The following is a 20,000-nucleotide window of genomic DNA, read 5'->3' on the forward strand; positions in this document are numbered from 1 at the left end:
TATTTTTAGACGAGCGGAAGTCTTTGCTCTAGCGGAAGTCTGTCTTCCGAGACGTCCGCGTGCAGGCCAACCTCAGTCTGATGTTTGAAAGAAAAGCAAAGATTTCATGTAATGGCGGATGAAGTAGACTTAACGTTTGCCGATGAAAACGACTTTCAGAAACGCGGAAAATGGCTTTTCTGGTCTGATAATTCCAGCTGAGAAATAAGCTCCACTATTTCTGTGGACACGAATGACTCGCTGGCTGACATCAGTGAATTAAACGGAGAACCAGAGTCAGAAACGAATAGCGAAGGCGACAGTTCATGGCACGACGACAGCGATGGCAAGACTGCATTCGGACGTCTCGGAAGAAAGACTTCCGCTAGAACAAAGACTTCCGCTCGTCTAAAAATAACTTTTGTGGACATGACATATCCAGGCCAACGCCCTGAGCCTCCCTCTCTGTCCCTCATTTTCTCTCGGTTTCGGTAAAGACGACCGAAGTCCGAAAAATAGGTCAGAAAGACTTACTCGATTTGTATCACTTTGTTTGATCGGGAATCTGTCAGCTAAATTCTTAAGTCCAATCTTCGTTAGGGCTTCGGCGAGCTTTCCAGCAGTGGCCCCTGTTCCGTTCTGGCGAAGCCAGCGAACAAGGATCTCTATGCAGCATTCCTTAGAGTTGCCTTTTTCCTGTTGAATGGCTTCAATACTGGCTCGATGAAATCCCAATGCACGTGCTAAATCTTTCCACTTATGCGACCCAATGTCATCCGGCAGCCCATAAAGATCAGCTTCACTCACTGGGTAGTTTCGATTCCAAGCTGATTGGCCTGAAGAAGCAACAAAATTAAGGTAAATTGTAAAACAAGAGGCTACAGGTAGCCAAAACTTTATTCGAAGGATTTTTAACCAACTTCCTTCACAGTATTTCAGTGCGTTTTTTTGTGTTACAATATCTTGGTAAATATCCAGTTTCAATTCCGTAGTCCGAAGTCCACAGTCCACATTCCCTTACCCAATGATAGGGTTAAGTCAGAGGCCCATCTGGAGCGTGCAACTTCCATACAGCGTCTGCGAAACGGCGTTTTCACAAGTAGGTTTATTTTTAGACTAGCCCTTCCTGCCAATTAGGTCAAAAAACAAAGGCAGTTCCGGTTCGGTGACCCTATGACGTCAGCTTAATTAATGTAATTGGTCATCGGGCTCCTGTGGGAGTCTCATTCGCGGGAAATTCAATCTAAAAATAAATCGGTCTGTGAAAACGCCGTTACACGAACACAGTAGAATTGTAGGCTCCGGGTCATGGGTTCCTGGTTAAGTGCGATCGTGGATATTTGTTTACAAAAAAAATATTTAATACTTTTTCTTAACATTACTGGGAGAATTATAAAATTACGACATCTGTTACAGAGTCATACGATAACCGGATATTGCATTGTTTGCAACGAAGACACAAAAACTTGTTTCCCCTCATGCAAACAATTCTTTAATACATATTTCCCCATTAATCTGTCACGTGGTTTAATGGTCATCGCGATTGCCTTCTACGAGACAGGCATTCTCGTACCCAGAGCTGCGATCCTCTTGGAGGATCGCAGCTCTGGGTACGAGAATGCGGGACAGGGAAATCTTACGCATGCGCTGCCAGAGCGCGACCAGAAAAAAACACATAAATCCAAAAACGGAGTCGAATCCTATACTTTGTTTTCCGAACAAAGTGATAAGTATCCTATTTCTTCGGAGGTTGATCTTTAATTATTTGTTGACGATTCCGATAAAACGATTTTCGTCATACCGGCAAGAGACAAGTCAGGCCGGGAACTTTATTACTCAACCTAGTTCCCAGGGTCTTCTCGGCTTTCTGTCGCGTGGACTGAGCCGCCGCCAGGTGTAGAAACAAAATTCTTTTTCTCCAAAAACGTGCCCTCCGTCTGATAGCTTCTGATGTACTTTGGTGATTACAAATCTCATGCTGTACCCTACTTTGTTTCGTCTCGTTTTCTTCCTCTCGATTTTCTGTACTTTTAACTCAGTTGCTTTTCTGATGCATGACATCTCTAACAACTTATCGCCTTCTAATATTGCTAATTTATTTATTTAAAGCAAGCATTCATTCATATAAAACAACATCATCTTCGAGAGGTGACTATTAGTATTTTGTTAAACCCTCAAGACTTGACAAACAAATTAAATCCTTTTCAAGAAATATTGTAAAAATTTGGAATACTTTACCTCGTGAAATTCGCCATCTATCCAAAACCAATTTTAAAATTAAAATCCACAACATCCTACTCCAAAGACTTTCAGAAGAAAATGACTATTTATCTGTCTTAATAACAAAAATATCTTAATCAGGGCCGTAGCGCGTAGCCAGTATGAGGCAAACAGCCAGGGTCATTTTTTCGTGAAATTTTAAAATAAAGAGTGATTCCAGTGTTGTCTTTAATATGTACTCATCATAAACACTTAAAATACTTCCGAAGATAATTTAACCACGGACATTGCCTCAGTCATTTTTTTTTCTGGCTACGGCCCTGTTAATACTGTTAATATTTGCACTTTGTATTGATTTGATTTTAGATGATACATATTTTAGTTGACTGTATACTTTGTACACTTGTTATTTGTATACCTGTTCGTTCTACATTATATATGGAAATGGGAATTTTATCGGGATTGAGGACTTTTGCTTGTGAAGGGATATCAAATTGTGGAGTGATGTTCGGCTCCGGAGGTGACAAGTGCGCAGCCTTCGCTTCACTTGAGAGTGTGTAAACGAGTAATTTCACTCGTTTTTGGTCAATGACACCGCAAAAGAAATGGACCAATCCATTCAAGACTCCAGAGGGTTCTTATGTCGACCATATTAATCAAGTCTGCTTGGGTGCTGATTAAGATTGTAGGTGAGGCATTTTCTCGGCAAATAAGGTCTAAAAATGGGATAAAACTCAATTAAGTTCTTTACACAATCTGCACGTAGATGCACTCGAAAAACTGATGACATGACTTGTGTTGACTTACCAATCCGCATACTATGCAAAATTTATGCTTTTCGGCAACAATATTTTGAAAATTGTATAGGCTACAATTAAAAGCCAATACGAATATGTTTAAATACTTACTCATGGTAAAGGAACGAAAAGGAGGTGAGCTCCGCTTGCTTCAATGCGGTTTATAGCAGAACGCTCTGAAGATCAAAAAGGAAGTAATCGCAGTTTGCAAATTACATCGCAGTTGATTACTGTTATTTTGAAATTAAACCATGACGCCAGAGCTGTTCGAGATTCGTGAGCAAGGTCCAGCATTCATGCGTGTTTGTAAATAAAGCGGTAAATAGATGCTTTCACATTCTGAGCAGAATTGACTAAAGAGACAGTGTCGGGTACTTACCTTGTAATTTTCCTTTGCATAAGTTACATATCCACATAGAGTTGAAGCTAAACAAATTAAATTCTTAGTGAAATGATCTATTCCGCAGCTACGTGCTCCAAAAGCGGTGCTTGTGTTGCCAGCTAAAGATTTGTCTTGTATTATCCAGCAAAACCAGGTCCTCGGCGATGAAAATGCAAGGGACGTAGGGGTATCGTAAAAAGTGTTTTTTAGGGCCATTATCATAATTGTCACTTCCCGTTGCGCTGAAGGGTGCTGAAACTGGTAAACTGGGTGTTCACTTCCTTGTACTGAAGGTGTGCGAACGACTCCGATGGTCAACGCGAATCGTGCCACCTTTTTTCCATGTAGGGAAAAGTAGAAAATGGCATAAATGTGGAAATAATTTACAAATTTTCGTAATTTAAATTAAATTAAAACTGACCTTCATGCGAGCACATTTCTCAGTTATCTTTTGATATCGTATCTTAGCAAAATGAAGCCACCTTTATCGTTCATACGTCATTTCCTTGTGCTGAAGCGGGTTCATCCCGCGCACACTTATCAAGGTCGGTGAACGAAGGACTCTCTCATAAAGTCACTCGAGCGAATTGTGTCACGATATATTCGCATAAATTTAAAGCAAAACACATGAAAACGCATTAATATTGCAACCTCGTTCCTAGGGTCCTCTCTCTCCTCCCTCAAGAGAGTACCCTGGTTGCGGCTGGTCATGTGTCTACTAGATTTTTGCAGATTCCAGAAAAATAAAGGAAGGCAGGGGCACGAAGGTTGAAGTTTTGTCATCCACTGAGCTCAGTAGGACGTGGAAATTAAACCTTGCGTGGCGCGGGAACGTCCGTTAATCTCAAACAAAGCAATTATCTTCCGTATCCTTGTGGAAGTACTGCCATTACATCTTTCCTTAAGTACCGCGGTTCCAAGCCGTTTACTTCGACTGTGCGAAGTTGGCAATTCTGCTGTCTTTGTCGATGAGAATGCAATGTACCCTCATGAGACAATTTCAGTTTTACTCAAACCGTTAATCACCCTTTTCTCTTCTTGGTGTCCAGTTAGAACTTACGAATTGCAACGTTTCCAAACCTGTCCCCAAACGCAAACAATATTCCCATCTTTTGCACAAGTTTTATTGTTTACAAAGAAGTTGACAGAGCCTATATTTATAGTGATGCTACGAGACGCACTGAGGGCCAGCCTCTGATCGTCAATTTTATCTACATAGTATTTCACTATACTCTTTCCTTGCAATGGTTCAACCATAGTAAGTTACACAACAGAAAGTGAATGATATTTGATATGAGAGGTAGAAAGAAGAGAGTTCAGCGACGACCCGTTTTGATTTCCTAAAGAAACTAGTAGCCTAGGAGTTAAATCATCGCTCATACCTTATCATTTGCAAAGTAACAAATGAGAGGTCTGCATTTTTTTTTTTAACTAATTGACATTTAAATGAACCGTATTGCAAAAGAAAACATTTTCCACCTACGGGCTCACAGGGCACTGCCCTACTAAAACCATCAAACATTTTGGTGCAGAAAATGGGTACAAAATTAGTGTACATGCGTTCGTGCTGAATATATAAAACTAAAACGTAATCTGCATCATAATAACAACAAGTTTCTTTCACATATTATACAAGACCTGCGTTTCGTTACAATCTTGCTCTCTAAACAGAAATGTGGGCGAGAATTGATGGCACCATCAGAGAAAAAATAGGCAGCTTCTGCAGGTACCGGAGCACAAATTACGTAAAACAAAAGAAACAAATCAACTCCAAATAAAGACTAATCCCAAGCGACCAAAAACACAATGCTTTCCGGTACCTCCAAAATTGTTTTTATTTTCTCTTGGGACTTACAACGGTCCCAAGAGAAAATGGAAACAATGCTTATGCAAAATTTTGGAGGGACAAACGAAGAGTATTATGGTATTTTTGATATCTGCTAATTCCTCCCGATATTTTTTTTACAATAGTACAAAATGGTTTAGTTCTATTTGCGCCCCTATATATACCTTTCGGCGCTTTGCTACTTCATCGCTCAAAGCGAAAAACTAAACCGCCAGCTCGGCAGGCTAATTAAATACTTGTTCCCATACAAACATCTGGGCAGGAAGCCATGCCTCATAACCCATGTAAATGTAAAATATTACCGTAAAAAAGATAATTCAACACTACTACAAAAATACCCGCTATCAAAAATAGGATCACAGGCCATGAAGAATTGGTCTCGGCATGATTGGTATGCCAAGGTTTTTGCACTGTGAATCTAATGGCAGTTACTGGTAAAACTGCCATAATCTACTTTAAACTTCATTACTATCATTTGGTCTTCTGACATAGCGTTATATAACGATGATTCTAATATACATTTTCTAAATCTAGCTCCATTAACTTAAATTGCTACAACTAAATGAGTTATTTGAAACTTTAAGGGGCTCCAAACACTCGTACTACTTTGAATCCTTAATCAGCAATAGGCTGAAAGAACGTAACTCTCTGCATGCTTTTTGCATTTGTTTCCCTTTATGAATTAAACTTCCTTTACATGTTACAAACAATGGTTACTAACTGAGTTCATGTTTGATGGTGAACGTCAGCAATTGTTTACAGACATAAACATGTTGAAAAGGCGAAGAGTAATGAAATTATTCAAAAATATTTTTTCTTTGCCATTTTTTCTTTCGTAGAAAATACAACTGACAATGAATATTATTGTACCATGAACGTGGAGCAATGAAAGACCACAACAATTTTACCCTAATACCATTTAACACAGCCATGTTTATACAAATGCTACATCTTACCAATAACACGCCAAATCTTAATTACATTAATGTATCACTGTTAATTTATGTCCAAGTAATTATTAAGACACCTTGTATGACAATTGTTGAATCCAAAATGTCAAATATGTAAGTCACGTACGTCACATGTGTATAATCAGGTAGGGAGCTTAAGCAACAAAAACGCGACGGCAACGAGAAAGTGAGCAAGAACAATAGCTTTGCACGCTCTGCACGTGTGTTTTTCACTTTTGTCCATTTCTTTGCCGTCGTCTGCAAAACAACAACGTGAAATAGCCAAATTTGAGGTTTTATGAAGAACGTCAACACTTGAGGATAAACTTCCATTTTCTCCCCTAAATTGAGTGCCGTTCCGACGAGTGTCACTTTTGAGGAACTACAACACCCTTGTCATATCAAAACGGTTGAAATAGTCACGAAACGATTAAAATAACGCGAATTTATATTTTGAGATGACGTTCTCGTTGCCGTCGCCGTTGTCGTTGCTTAAGCTCCCTAATGTTCCTAAGGTACAGTGAATATATAGAACTGACTCCATTTCTACTCGATCTCCAGGAATGGGATCGTTTTTCTCCCTTTCAACTCAAATTATGAAATCGTCTAGTTCTTCCTCTGGTTCCAGTCCTGCAATTTAAGACAAAGAAAAAAGCTTCAATAGCAGTTAAGTAAACCCGAAGCTCCTAAGATGTGTCACCGACCTAACTTAGGTATGGAAATTTAGAGTATAAAGCGCACCGGTGGTTCAGTTTTGGTTGAGCATCCGGCTGTGTCATGCGGGAGGTTGCGGGTTCGGACCCCGTCCGGATCAACACTCAGGATGTTAAAATAACTGAGGAGAAAGTTCTGCCTTTAACTGCAAATAGTTGAACTTTCAAGTCTTCTCGTATAAGGACTATAAACCGTAGGTCCCGTCCCACAAAATAATGATTTTTCATGTTCATAAGTTCCCTGTGGGACGTTAAAAACCCACACACTATTCGAGAAGATTAGGGGATGAAGTCCCCGGTGTTGTGGCTGTCCTGTTCTCTCCATGCAGCAGAAAAGTGGTAAGCTTGGCGTGACGTCGTTAAAAAGGCTTATTGTGTACAAGCCCACCTAAGCAGAAACAGCCATAAGTCAAAAGGACTTTGTCAAGTGCTAGAATAGAAAATCCTCAACAGTTATCACAAAAAGCGGTTACAGCGGTTATCACATGCGCCACTCAACGACATTTTTCATATTTCGAAAGTAAAATTTAGGTGGACGTCAATCAAATGATACCATGACGAATTGATTCAACTGCCACCACGAGAACAGGTCTTTTTTTATGGAAACATTTGATCGACGTCCACCTAAATTTTACTTTCGAAATAAGAAAAAATGTCGTTGAGGGGCACGTGTGACTGATAACCGCTGGAAGGACAAAAATCCTCTAAAACTTTTTTCCCCGAAATCTTTTGTATTTAACAAAATTAAGCCATGTTTTTGTTATTTTTTTCCGGCATTATTTTAGCTTATTGAGCAAATTGCCCATAACTGCTGCTTAAGTTTTTCCACAGAATGTTAAGTGCTGCTGGCGTGCTTTTCTGACCAGTTTCTCACTCAGGTGCGATGTGTTTCACGATCACTGATTACTTGAAGACGACATCATTTTATTTCATTTTATTTTATTAACTTTGCCAGTCAAGCTGGCAGAGCACCACAACAGCTTGCGCCAATTACTGTGGCCCCTTTTTTTTACCCTCCCAACCATGATACACAACAGAGGACAGACCACAACACCGGGAACTACGTGCCCTACTCTTAGCGACAAGTGTGTGGGTTCTTTTACGTCCCACAGGATTATGAACATTGAAGGGTTGTGAGTCTAACCATTTGCAGATTTAGTTACAAAGGCAGCACTTCCTCCTCAGTTATTTAAAGAACTACGTGCCCTACTCTTAGCGACAAGTGTGTGGGTTCTTTTACGTCCCACAGGATTATGAACATTGAAGGGTTGTGAGTCTAACCATTTGCAGATTTAGTTACAAAGGCAGCACTTCCTCCTCAGTTATTTAAAGACCCTGAGTGTTGGTCCAGCCGGAGTTGAACTCGCGACCTCCCGCGTGATGGTCCGGTGCTCAACCAACTGAGCCACCGGTGCGCGGTATGACATCACCGGATATCATAAAAAAAGGGAATACTCAATATTGTCACAATCCATTTGAATATTATATATTTGAATATTATTTTGTGCATTTATGAAGCAATCATCTCAGATTCTAAAGCGGTCTTAGATCAAGCAACATTACCCAAACAAAAGCCACACATACAATTATTGGCATAGCTCAGTTGGTTTGTTTTAAACATTTGAGGAGCCACTATGTTCAAACAGTAACACCTTTCTGTCTAGAACATATGATGGCCAACCTGTAAACTGTTCTCTATAGTCTTTATACTGTTTTATAAGTAAATGGTTCAGTTTTTACCTTTCAGCCACTGCACTGACAGCGAACGATGATTTATATTGACTGCATTTGTTAAATGTTGAACTTGCCGAACTGTAGAGCTCCTGGTGTGTTGAGATTTTCCCCTGGAAGAGCTACTTGTGTTTCCAGGCTTAGCAAGTAAATTTGCTGACACCTTGAAATCAGAGGACATCTGAAGATAAATAAGGAAAAGGTGAAAAAACTGTATCAGACGAACTCACATCCTCCAAATCTTAAATGTGACAGTATTTTACTTTACTATAATTACATAGGCCAGGGCTCGAGACTAACTTTTTAGCTCACTAGTGGCTAGTATCAGGTCTGATTTCACTAGCCAAATCTAAATTTGCACCAGCAAGTCTCGTTATGCGCAGTTTCATTCACTTGTAAAAACTATCACGAACAAAATTCCACATTTCCAAACACAACTCGCGCTTTCAGTAAATACTTTCATATTCTCATATCCATCCTCCCAACAGTGGCGCAAATATGCGGGAGTGTACTGTTTCCCGTATTTTTCTCACAAAGGCAAAATTCTCGTGGCCTTGAGGCCAATTCTCACAGAACCGTTGTCAAAACTTTGCAACTCACAAATGCACTGGAGCATGGAAAACGGGGAATAAAGTAAATCAAGAAATAAACCGTACATAAAACTAAACTTGTAAATACTTGATGGGCGATCAGTATCCATTATATGATAAAAGGTGTTTATAAAAAACGTTGAAACTGATCTAGATAAAAAAAAAATTATTAAAAACTGAATTTTCGACTGCAACTGCGGTCTTCATCAGAGTGACTAAAATATGCTGTTCGAGAGCAATATGCTAAAACTAAAATAAGAAGTTACTTTATCCCCTAGGGCTTCAATAATGTCTTATAGACAGAAGGGAATGGCTTCCGCTCGTTTACCGCATTTTTGTCTATTGTGGAGTGCCATGATTCCAAAAAGATTCTTTTGTGCCAATTATTGACATTCTTTTCGTTTCTTTTGGGCGATCCTTTGGTTTCCTAAAATAATGGGCGAGTGTTCTTATAGCCTTGAAAGGAGTTTTTATGTTCGCTTTGTTAAGCACATTTCTGACTTGTTCTAAAACGCCCTTTACGTATGGCAAGGTAGCAAAAGAAACGAAAACAAAAGGCATTGTGTACAAGGTTAAATGCCGATCGTGTGATTTCACATACATTGGGGAAACAAAGAGATCATGGAATTCACGTGGCGGGGAGCATAAACCAGGAACTAAATAATAACAAAGAGTCGGCAATAAAAGATCACGCCGAAACCACTGACCATGACATTGACACTGGCTATGTGGAAATTCTAGAAAAGAATGTCAATAATTGGCACAAAAGAGTCTTTTTGGAATCATGGCACTCCACAATAGACAAAAATGCGGTGAACGAGCGGAAGCCATTCCCTTCTGTCTATAAGACATTATTGAAGCCCTAGGGGATAAAGTAACTTCTTATTTTAGTTTTAGCATATTGCTCTCGAACAGCATATTTTAGTCACTCTGATGAAGACCGCAGTTGCAGTCGAAAATTCAGTTTTTAATAATTTTTTATCTAGATCAGTTTCAACGTTTTTTATAAACACCTTTTATCATAAAACTAAACTGCTCGTTTGGAAGTCTGTGGAAAGGCTGTTCTTTTGATTAGAGCTATTTGCGACTGAAATTTTGTCCTGAAATTCAAAAGGACAGACTTGCCCTCATATAAGACTTTCTTTTTAATAGTTTCAAGCAGCAATCCGTGCGTTTAATGCGTGAATGGTTTTCGGAGACAATTAATATTCGGCGGCCACAGTGCTCGCAAGCAAGTTTTCTCTCTTTTTATGTGAGATTCACCATTCCTAGTAAACGAGATAACTCGCTCCATATTAGGTGGGTTCATACCAGCGGAGTAAGTACACCTTAAGTAAACCCGAGCTCAAGTACACTTAAGATCGTCCATGTTTACTTACCGTGATGAGCGTTCATATTAGAGTTCAAAGTATGCTTTCAAGGTAATCGTGTTGTCAATCAAACACAGCATAAAGACTTACATACGGTCTTTGTCTAAAAAGTTGTCCTCATCCATCCCCTGGTAAGATCTATACGGATTCATTCACAGTCGTTTTTCGTCGAAGTAGAAGCAAATTTTGCGTGTTCGCGTGTTTGTGTGCTCTGAATTTCCCGAATTTCATGCTTGATTGACGTCCGTTTCCGGAATGTGTTTTGTTAGTAGATAAGTAAGCTCGTAAGGATGGTCTGAACTAGACTTGAGAGTGTACTTCGGCTTCTTTGAAGGCAATGCATTACCATGGCCACAAAGTAGGCTACTTGAGCTGAAATTAAAGCCGTTCACATCTGAAGTAGGGCTCAAGTGTACTTAAGGTATCCTTAGTCCGCTAGTATGAACCCACCTTACGTTTTTTAAATTTGAAATAAATGATATCTGGATACAATTTCTAAACAAGTACGTGACCTCTTTCATATACACGTAACAACGTCGCAAACAGTCGCAAACACTTTTTGCGTTTGTTTTTGCGATCCTGTTTTCCATAAGTTTTCCATATGCGTGATTGCTTTACGTAACTTGATCTCGTGACATCGTAAGAAAAGGGCGCAAAAATAAAAGCAGAATTAGTTTTTGTGTCGCATTCAACTTCTTCTTATGTTGGAATTGTTGCGAAGAAGAAGGCAGAGAGGAAGTGTCAAGAGACGTCATCGATACTGGGTCCGATGCATTTTCGAGGAGCAGCAACGGCTGCAGCATAACCGGTACCACATACTGTAGGAACTGGCTCTTTGTGATCAAGTACTTTACTACAGGTACATTTGGCAGGGTATTCCCTTAAAATATTCATTAAATTCACACGGTTTGAGGAGTATCCTCATTGCCACAATCATACTCGGACGCCATTTTCATTACTTATACTTGCCTCTAATTCGTCAAAACGTATCACGTGCACAAAAATATCGTCGAATGATTGCAAACAATCAGAAATAGTTTACGATTGTTTCAATATCGCTGTTTCCTCGCTTTTGCATTGCTACTCGTCGCCAACAAGACGTAACGATAGAAAATTTTCTATCTCTTGCGTCTTGTTTGCCATCACCGGCGATTGATCGGGGATGAATGTAAAAGGTGTTTCCATTTACGCAAACTGTTTGCGATCAAGCTCTCGGAAGGGGGTTGCGATTGTTTGCGACGGAGTTACGCCCTTATGGAAACAGCATAAAAAAATTTGGTTTTATCACAAAGATTCTAAAAGCTGATGTTTCGCGCGTTAGCCCTTCGTCAGAGCGAATCGAGGAATTATGGATAGTGCGTAGTTTTTATAGTGGAGTAGGAGCTACGCTATTGGTGGTAACATGGCAACGCGAAAACTAGGAATACATTAGTTAAATGAAAAGCAAGTGAAGCTATGATCCTCGCAGTTATGAATGCAATTTTTGCAATTGCGTAGAGAAGCCTGAAAAATCCAGGACTTCAACGGGGTTTGATCCCGTGACCTCGCGATACCGGTGCGACGCTCTAACCAACAACCGAATTCTACATCTACATCTACATTTATTAGAGTCGGTAAAACCTTAAAAGGTATCACACCAACTGTCAATAATATGTACAATCACAGATAAATAAATAAATATAAAGATATTAACATTAAAAATATAAACATTAAAATGGAATGGTACTAATTTTCGATTTAAAAATATTAAGAGAACTAGAATTTACAGCGTCACTTGGGAGAGTACTCCATTCAGCAATAGTTGTTGGAAAGAAAGAAAATTTAAAAGAGTCTATTTTGGCCATTGGGACCTTATATTTAAAAACATGACTGCGACGTGTACGTAATTCATGATTACGGGATAATAAATTCTCAAGGTAAATATCTATTAGATTATTATTTAGTTTGTACTATAAGAGATAATCTAGCCTGTTTACGTCTTAGTTGCAATGAGTCCCATTCAAGTGTTTTGATAAGTTCTGTTACACTACTTTCACGGCGATAATTATTCATACAAAATCTAGCGGCCTTCCTCTGAATCACCTCAACAACATGGGTGTCCTTCTGGTATTATGGGTCCCAGATTTCGTTCGCGTATTCCAGCTTTAATAATAACAATAGTTGGCACGTCCTTAAATGAAAAGCGTTCGTTAATACCGTGGGGATTAAGGGTGCCGATTTGGAAGATGAATTTTTGTTCCAGATTCTTGCGGCTTTCCGTCGTACCTAGATGTAGGGAAAGGCCGCAGATGGCCATGTGTTTTTTGGAGTGGTTAGGGAGATTAAAATGGCGAGCGACTGGCTTAGATGCATCCTTGTCATTCTTCTCAACATCGCGAAGGTGTTCGTGGAATCGGTCGCCTAGTCGTCTATCTGTCTCCCCAAACGTAAAGGCTATGCAATAAATGACATTGGCGGAGGTACATGTGAAACGATCTGTGATCTTAAGAGATCGCTTAGATCCCGATATTTTGCTAGTGTTAAGAATGAAAGGACAAGTTTTGCATCGTGAGCGCGCGCATTTGAAAGTGCCGGGTTGCTCGTTAGTTTTGAGCGCGCTTCTAACTAAAAAGTTGCCTACGTTTTTGTCGGGTTTGAATGAAATAAGTGGAAGTTGCGAAAAGATTCTACAAGTCTCATTTTGGAGTAATTTAAAGTTATGAAGATGATACTTTTAACTGCGTGATTATGAGGATGGAAAGTGAGGGTGAATGGAATTCTGTCATTCTTATCTTTTTGTGACGTTTGTAGTGCTGACTGTCGATCAAACTGTTGGGCAGCCGAGAAGTTCCGCATGATTTCACACGTGATTAATGCAGCCCAGTCAAAATATGCCGGCAGCCGGCTATTTGGCTGCTTACAATGAAATATCTGCCGCTTACTTCACGCTTGTGGGACTTGTATTCAGGACGAGGTTGTTTCGAGTTCTTGTTCATTACTGTAAAGTACAAATTATACTTATAAAGTATTATATCATTCTTACTATATTGTCCGTTTAATCACTACATTTCGACTGCGTACTTTTAGCGTTCATCGTTTCTCAGGCTATAAGGTCTCTTCTAAACTTTTAGTTCAAATTGTAACTAAAAAATACATCACGTAACCCCGGTAACCCCGAGCCGCACACGATCGCTTCTGCCGGTCATGGTTGTTGCAAGTACAACAAGATGGCATCCAAACGACCTCGTGACGTTGGCGCAGGGACTCCGCAAATTTCTAAATTTTTCCGTACGGTATCAGGTATGTAGCCCCGGAAACCCATAGCTTTGCATAGAGATAATATATTGCTCAAACGATTTAAAGAGTTTAATTGAAATCGATTGAAATTCTAATTGTTTCTCACTTTCACAGTTGAGAAGTACTTGCTTGTACTATAGTTATCCTTTTTCCAAATAATGCTTCCGGCGGAATATAACTTCAGTTTGGAAATTGAAGGTCTTGTGTGACTCTTTATTACTGTTATCTTAATAGGGGCTCAGTTTAGCCTAAAATGCACCAGATGCAACAATTTGAAGCCAACATTTTCAAAATTTTCCGGGAGAGCATGGCCCTGAACTCCCTACCATGCAAATCCTTTTGCCTCTGCTGCCTATTACTATAGCCAGCTTGCCTACTACTCAAAAACATTTTGACTGGGCTGTTAATGGTTCGTAACGTGGCGTGAGGAAAGTGTAATCCGCGATGGTTTCCTCTTCAGCTTTTTTTTTTTCAACTTATCATTTTTTATAGGCAGTAAATCCCATAGAATCCGCTCACAGTTTTCTGCTGTTAGTTTCTGTTATCTCCTTTTGCCTTATCCATATCAAATAATTTTCATTTTTGTTTTCGTCCCGAACTCCACTGCTTCACAATATTTACAAGCCCCAATGGTACTAGGGGAAGCTCAAAATCTACTAGCCAAAACTGAACTTTCACTAGCCTGTGGCTAGTTGGCTACCGTTAGTGTCGAGCCCTGAATATTAGGTGATTATTGAAAATTCTCTACGCTGATTGGTTGCACTTGAGGTAATTATTACGTGATAATCACCTAAACGGTTTTTCAAAATGGCCGCAAGCCACTTTGTAGAGGTGTCAGACGAAGAAATTAATTGACTTAAAGAAAATGCATATTTTTACAAATATTACCTATGTAATGATACTAAAACAATTATATACCTCTGGCTCTCAGTGAATATCGGTGAATAAAAACCTCGATTTCGTCTCAGTAACTTTTATTCACTGATCTTCACCTTGTCTTCACCGAATAATTAATTGTTAAATATGCCATTCCATAACTCAGATAATTTATTAACAATATTCATGTTAGTGAGTGAAATCTTTTACAGTAGTAAATGACAGAAATTGAAGCATAAAAAAAAGATCTGAATTATTTTATAAACAACAACTGGCATTAAAAATAAGACCCACATTTGCAATAAACAATACAGTCATGTACCTTATGTGAAGGGACCCCAGACCAGTCACCACACGTGTACAGGTTTGGCATCCTGACTGGATTTTCCTGAGCCAAAAAGTAGCTTTCTCTATGTGATAGCTTATTGCTATCAGATGAAAGCGGATTGCTGTTGGATTTCGCAAGCTAAAAATAAAATTTAAAATGTGAGCATCCAGATCATGGTTAAATTAAGAGTTATTTATTATGGTATGTGAGAAATACATCAAGCTGTGAGAAATATGATAAATACATCATCTGTGAAAGATAGAGACCATGTGACACCCAAATGAAGCCCACAAAAAATCAGATAGCTATAAGTTAATTTTGAACCCCAAATTATACCTATTTGTGATGATTTGACTATGTGACTGCGTGACGTGGTTCTTGCCAATTTAAGCCCACAGACGATACTCACTCACCATAGTCTCCATTAGCTCATACTCATTGATCTTCACGAGGTTTTTGTTAAATAAATATGTAGTGATTTGTTCTCAAATAAGCACCACACCCACAGTGCAAAAGACTTCAATAAATGTGGTCTTTTGTGGAGTAAATCAGGCCTTCCAATTCAAGTTTTTGGTTCCAGTGGTGCCAGAAATGTTCCATCACAGGCAGTTCACTTTTGTTCAATCACGCTAGACAGGTCACATGGGGGTGAAAATGCAAATGATAGGATGAGATTGTTTCTTTAACTTCAGAGTGTTCTTGTTGTCTTGGAAGACTGTGTTTTTTAGACTTAATGTGTTAAGCAGCCTATGCCTTGGGCAGCATTGGTGTAAAAAATATATATACCTTCAGTTTTTCTTTACCAGGAGTCTTTTTGGTCTTCATTGACTGCGTTGCTTTGCGTCGCCTCCGAATACCCATGATCACATTTAATGCACACTGCAGAGTACAAGAAGAAGAAGTAACAAAACTACATCAAATCAATGTCAAACAGATACCAATTTTTTCCTCTTTCAATATAACAATTTAGAATTATAATAATTATATTACCCTTTCCAATATTATTACCATCAGTGATGCAATCCATAGGAGCTCCAAATCTCAAGTCATAAACAAATCCCAGCCTGCAGTGGTTTACATAATTTTGCAACAATATTTAAGTAAGCTGTACATCAAAGTGTTAAAACTAGCAAATTTACCACTCAATGTTGATTCGAAAAAGTTAAATAATTGTAAGACTAATATTTCACGTGTCATCTGAAACTATAATGTACAAGTAATTCAATATCCATCAATCAAGTTGAAATCAGAGAGTTCTGTGCAAACAAAACAGCAAAGAAACATGATACATATAACAATTCACAACAAAATAAAACATACATCATTGTAGATAAATGAATGAAGGGGTAGTTTCTAAAGAAACTGTGGTGCTGCGTCGGTGGGGAAGTAGTATACAAAAATTTGGTTTTATCAACGGAGTTGATAATGTAAATTGGCCACCGTACAGAGATTCTAAAAGCTGACGTTTCGAGCGTTAGCCCTTCGTCAGAGCGAATCGAGGGATTATGGGTTACGTGTAGTTTTTATAGTAGAGTAGGAGCTACGCTATTGGTGGTAACATGGCAACGTGAAAAATAGGAATATATTAGTTAAATGAAAAGCGTTCGTTAATACCGTGAGGATTAAGGGTGCCGATTTGAAAGATGAATTTTTGTTCCAGATTCTTGCGGCTTTCCGTCGTACCTAGATGTAGGGAAAGGCCGCAGACAGCCATGTGTTTTTTGGAGTGGTTAGGCAGATTAAAATGGCGAGCGACTGGCTTGGATGCATCCTTGTCATTCTTCTCAACATCGCGAAGGTGTTCGCGGAATCGGTCACCTAGTCGTCTACCTGTCTCACCAATGTATAATTTATTGCATAACGTGCAGGTTATGCAATAAATGACATTTGCGGAGGTACATGTGAAACGATCGGTGATCTTAACAGATCGCTTAGGTCCCGATACCTTGCTAGTGTTAACAAATTTAAATTACTCAAATTTAAATTACTCAAAATTTAAATTACTCAAATTACATTTTAAACAAATGTAAATTAGTGTTAACAAATTTAAATTTAAATTTAAATTACTCCAAAATGATCCCGAGACTGGTAGAATCTTTTCGCAACCTCCACTTATTTCATTCAAACGCGACAAAAACGTAGGCAACTTTTTAGTTAGAAGCGCGCTCAAAACTAACGAGCAACCCGGCACTTTCAAATGCGCTCGCTCACGATGCAAAACTTGTCTTTTCATTGTTAACACTAGCAAGGTATCGGGACCTAAGCGATCTGTTAAGATCACCGATCGTTTCACATGTACCTCCGCAAATGTCATTTATTGCATAACCTGCACGTTATGCAATAAATTATACATTGGTGAGACAGGTAGACGACTAGGTGACCGATTCCGCGAACACCTTCGCGATGTTGAGAAGAATGACAAGGATGCATCCAAGCCAGTCGCTCGCCATTTTAATCTGCCTAACCACTCCAAAAAACACATGGCTGTCTGCGGCCTTTCCCTACATCTAGGTACGACGGAAAGCCGCAAGAATCTGGAACAAAAATTCATCTTTCAAATCGGCACCCTTAATCCTCACGGTATTAACGAACGCTTTTCATTTAACTAATATATTCCTATTTTTCACGTTGCCATGTTACCACCAATAGCGTAGCTCCTACTCTACTATAAAAACTACACGTAACCCATAATCCCTCGATTCGCTCTGACGAAGGGCTAACGCTCGAAACGTCAGCTTTTAGAATCTCTGTACGGTGGCCAATTTACATTATCAACTCCGTTGATAAAACCAAATCATTGTAGATAAGCCTGACTAAGCATGACCATTTTTCACAGCATCATTTACCACTGGTAAATAGGTATTCTTATGAATGAACATGATTCTGAAGAGCTTGCAAGCTTTTAACTGAAAAGAAATATTCAGATCAACTGTCAACGCATTGCTTACCATTAATGGCCCTTCCATAATTTCATTGTCATCAGAGTCTGCACTGTCCTCAGAATGTTGACAGGAACTGCGTCGATTTCTGCTTTGCATATGCATCTCTACATGCTCCTCACATACAGAATATGTTCTTGTTGCCAAGTTGTAGATTCTATCAGCAGGAATCCCGCTGACTGAAATTCTTTGATTACTCTGTATCATTCTTTGCAACTCATGATGAAGGAGAGTCAATTCTTTCTGTACCAGATCTTGTTTGATAGTGTATTGGCCACAGTTATGACAGCTAAATTTCTGCTCAGAAATGACTTGATGCTGAGTGCATAGATGGTCTTGCAGCTGTTTTATCACACCAAGCAAGTCTTTTACCATGTTGCGCTTCATTTCCAAGTCTTTAAGAAATTCTTCAGTTTTTCGCAGACGTTTATGCTGTTGCCTCAATGCATTACAGTCCAAACACTATAAACAAAATAAAGTTTATTAATGGTTTTGTTTTCTCAGCTAACATAACTGACAGTGTGCATCCATGCAATAAACAGGACAACAATCCTGGCCAATCAAATCAAACGTGAAATATGTAATGACATGAACTGTTACAGTAGAAAATATTATCCATCATTGCCCTCACATGGGCAATTTAAAACAAGAAAAAAAGTAAGGGCTTCAACCAGATAGGCACCAATATCTGTGGTAGTTTGGTGAATGCCAGGATCCTAACAGGTATTCTTCGTCTAAGAGCAAAACTCTTTCAATCTCTTATTTGCTTCAAAATATTAGTCCACATATTTTAATCAATTTGTCAAGGGTACCCAGTGTTTAATAGAAAACATTACTTATAAAATTCATTAACAATAATTCATGAAGGAGTAAGCCAATCCAAAAATGCAATTTGAGTCACATGAATATCATAGTAAACCCAATACAAACTGTTACTGTCTGAAAGCTTGGGGAGGGCTTGAAAAGGTAGCAGGGAAAAACTGGGGTTAATAAATTTATAATGAATTATTGCTCTCAAATAAGTATTCTGTATGAATTTGATAGAGAATACTAATTAGCCTATTAGTCTTCTGTATTCTCTGAACTTAATACATTATAGTAATTAATTCACATTTGCCTAATAAGCTACCCTATGCCTCATTGCATAAGGTATAGGGTGAGCTGAAAGAGGAAATAGCCAGCACCACTAAAGAGGAGGAGGGTGGGGAAATTTGCAGACACCTCCGTATTACAGCAATTAAACAAGGATGCAAAAACGACAGACACACAACTATTTTATTCCTGACAGTGCAGTGTCTTTTAATCTCTACAGTTGTTAAAAAGAGCATTTGCAGCTACATTCTTAAACAACAATGTGTGCACCAGATGCCAAACTTAAACTTGCTTGAGTTTCATCAGACTTATAAGAGAGATGAGAACTTGCAGTGGATGGCAAATCAATACTGGCTATTAAACATTTCCTCAGAAATATCCAGATCAAATGAACTTGAAGTGGATGGTACAATATTCTTTTCATATACCATTTCATCATTGATTTATTCCTCACGGGACCATTAGAACCCACAAATGACCAGCTCCCAACTTCAGTGGCTTCATAGCTCAGTTGGTTAGAGCGTCGCACCTGAATCGCGAGGTCACGGGTTCAAACCCTGTTGAAGTCCTGAATTTTTCAGGCTTCTCTACGCAATTGCAAAAATTGCTCTCATAACTACGAAGATCATAGCTTCACTTGATTTCGTATCCACAGTTCATATATGATTCATTTCATATACCATTTCATCATTGATTTATTCCTCATGGGACCATTAGAACCCACAAATGACCAGCTCCCAACGTCAGTGGCTTCATAGCTCAGTTGGTTAGAGCGTCGCACCTGAATCGCGAAGTCACGGGTTCAAACCCCGTTGAAGTCCTGAATTTTTCAGGCTTCTCTACGCAATTGCAAAAATTGTTCTCATAACTGCGAAGATCATAGCTTCACTTGATTTCATATCCGCAGTTCA

At 39.0% G+C, this 20,000-nt stretch overlaps 2 protein-coding genes and 2 non-coding genes across 5 annotated transcripts in view; 2 read left to right on the top strand and 2 right to left on the bottom strand.

Moving 5' to 3' along the window:
• Positions 1-3,883, bottom strand: part of LOC138006319 (myosin heavy chain, clone 203-like) — a 10,526-nt gene extending 6,643 nt beyond the window's left edge. The window contains exons 1-4 of the mRNA XM_068852613.1: positions 3,800-3,883; positions 3,376-3,711; positions 3,108-3,172; positions 514-815 (exon numbers count right to left, since the gene is read on the bottom strand). Of these exons, the coding sequence (XP_068708714.1) occupies positions 514-815; positions 3,108-3,111 (306 nt within the window). The 5' untranslated portion in view covers positions 3,112-3,172; positions 3,376-3,711; positions 3,800-3,883. The remainder of the gene's footprint in view (positions 1-513; positions 816-3,107; positions 3,173-3,375; positions 3,712-3,799) is intronic.
• Positions 3,884-4,480: 597 nt separating this feature from the next.
• Positions 4,481-20,000, bottom strand: part of LOC138007041 (uncharacterized) — a 28,596-nt gene continuing 13,076 nt past the window's right edge. For both annotated transcript variants that reach the window (XM_068853834.1, XM_068853755.1), the window contains exons 5-9: positions 18,007-18,459; positions 15,845-15,937; positions 15,053-15,196; positions 8,628-8,799; positions 4,481-6,804 (exon numbers count right to left, since the gene is read on the bottom strand). In XM_068853834.1, coding sequence (XP_068709935.1) covers positions 6,764-6,804; positions 8,628-8,799; positions 15,053-15,196; positions 15,845-15,937; positions 18,007-18,459 — 903 coding nt within the window. In that variant the 3' untranslated portion in view covers positions 4,481-6,763. The remainder of the gene's footprint in view (positions 6,805-8,627; positions 8,800-15,052; positions 15,197-15,844; positions 15,938-18,006; positions 18,460-20,000) is intronic.
• Trnas-uga (transfer RNA serine (anticodon UGA)) lies at positions 19,586-19,658 on the top strand. The gene has a single exon. It is a non-coding gene; the product is annotated as a tRNA-Ser (tRNA).
• Positions 19,838-19,910, top strand: Trnas-uga (transfer RNA serine (anticodon UGA)). Its single transcript has one exon. It is a non-coding gene; the product is annotated as a tRNA-Ser (tRNA).

Source organism: Montipora foliosa, chromosome 1 (genome assembly GCF_036669935.1).
Source record: "Montipora foliosa isolate CH-2021 chromosome 1, ASM3666993v2, whole genome shotgun sequence".
NCBI lineage: Eukaryota > Metazoa > Cnidaria > Anthozoa > Scleractinia > Acroporidae > Montipora > Montipora foliosa.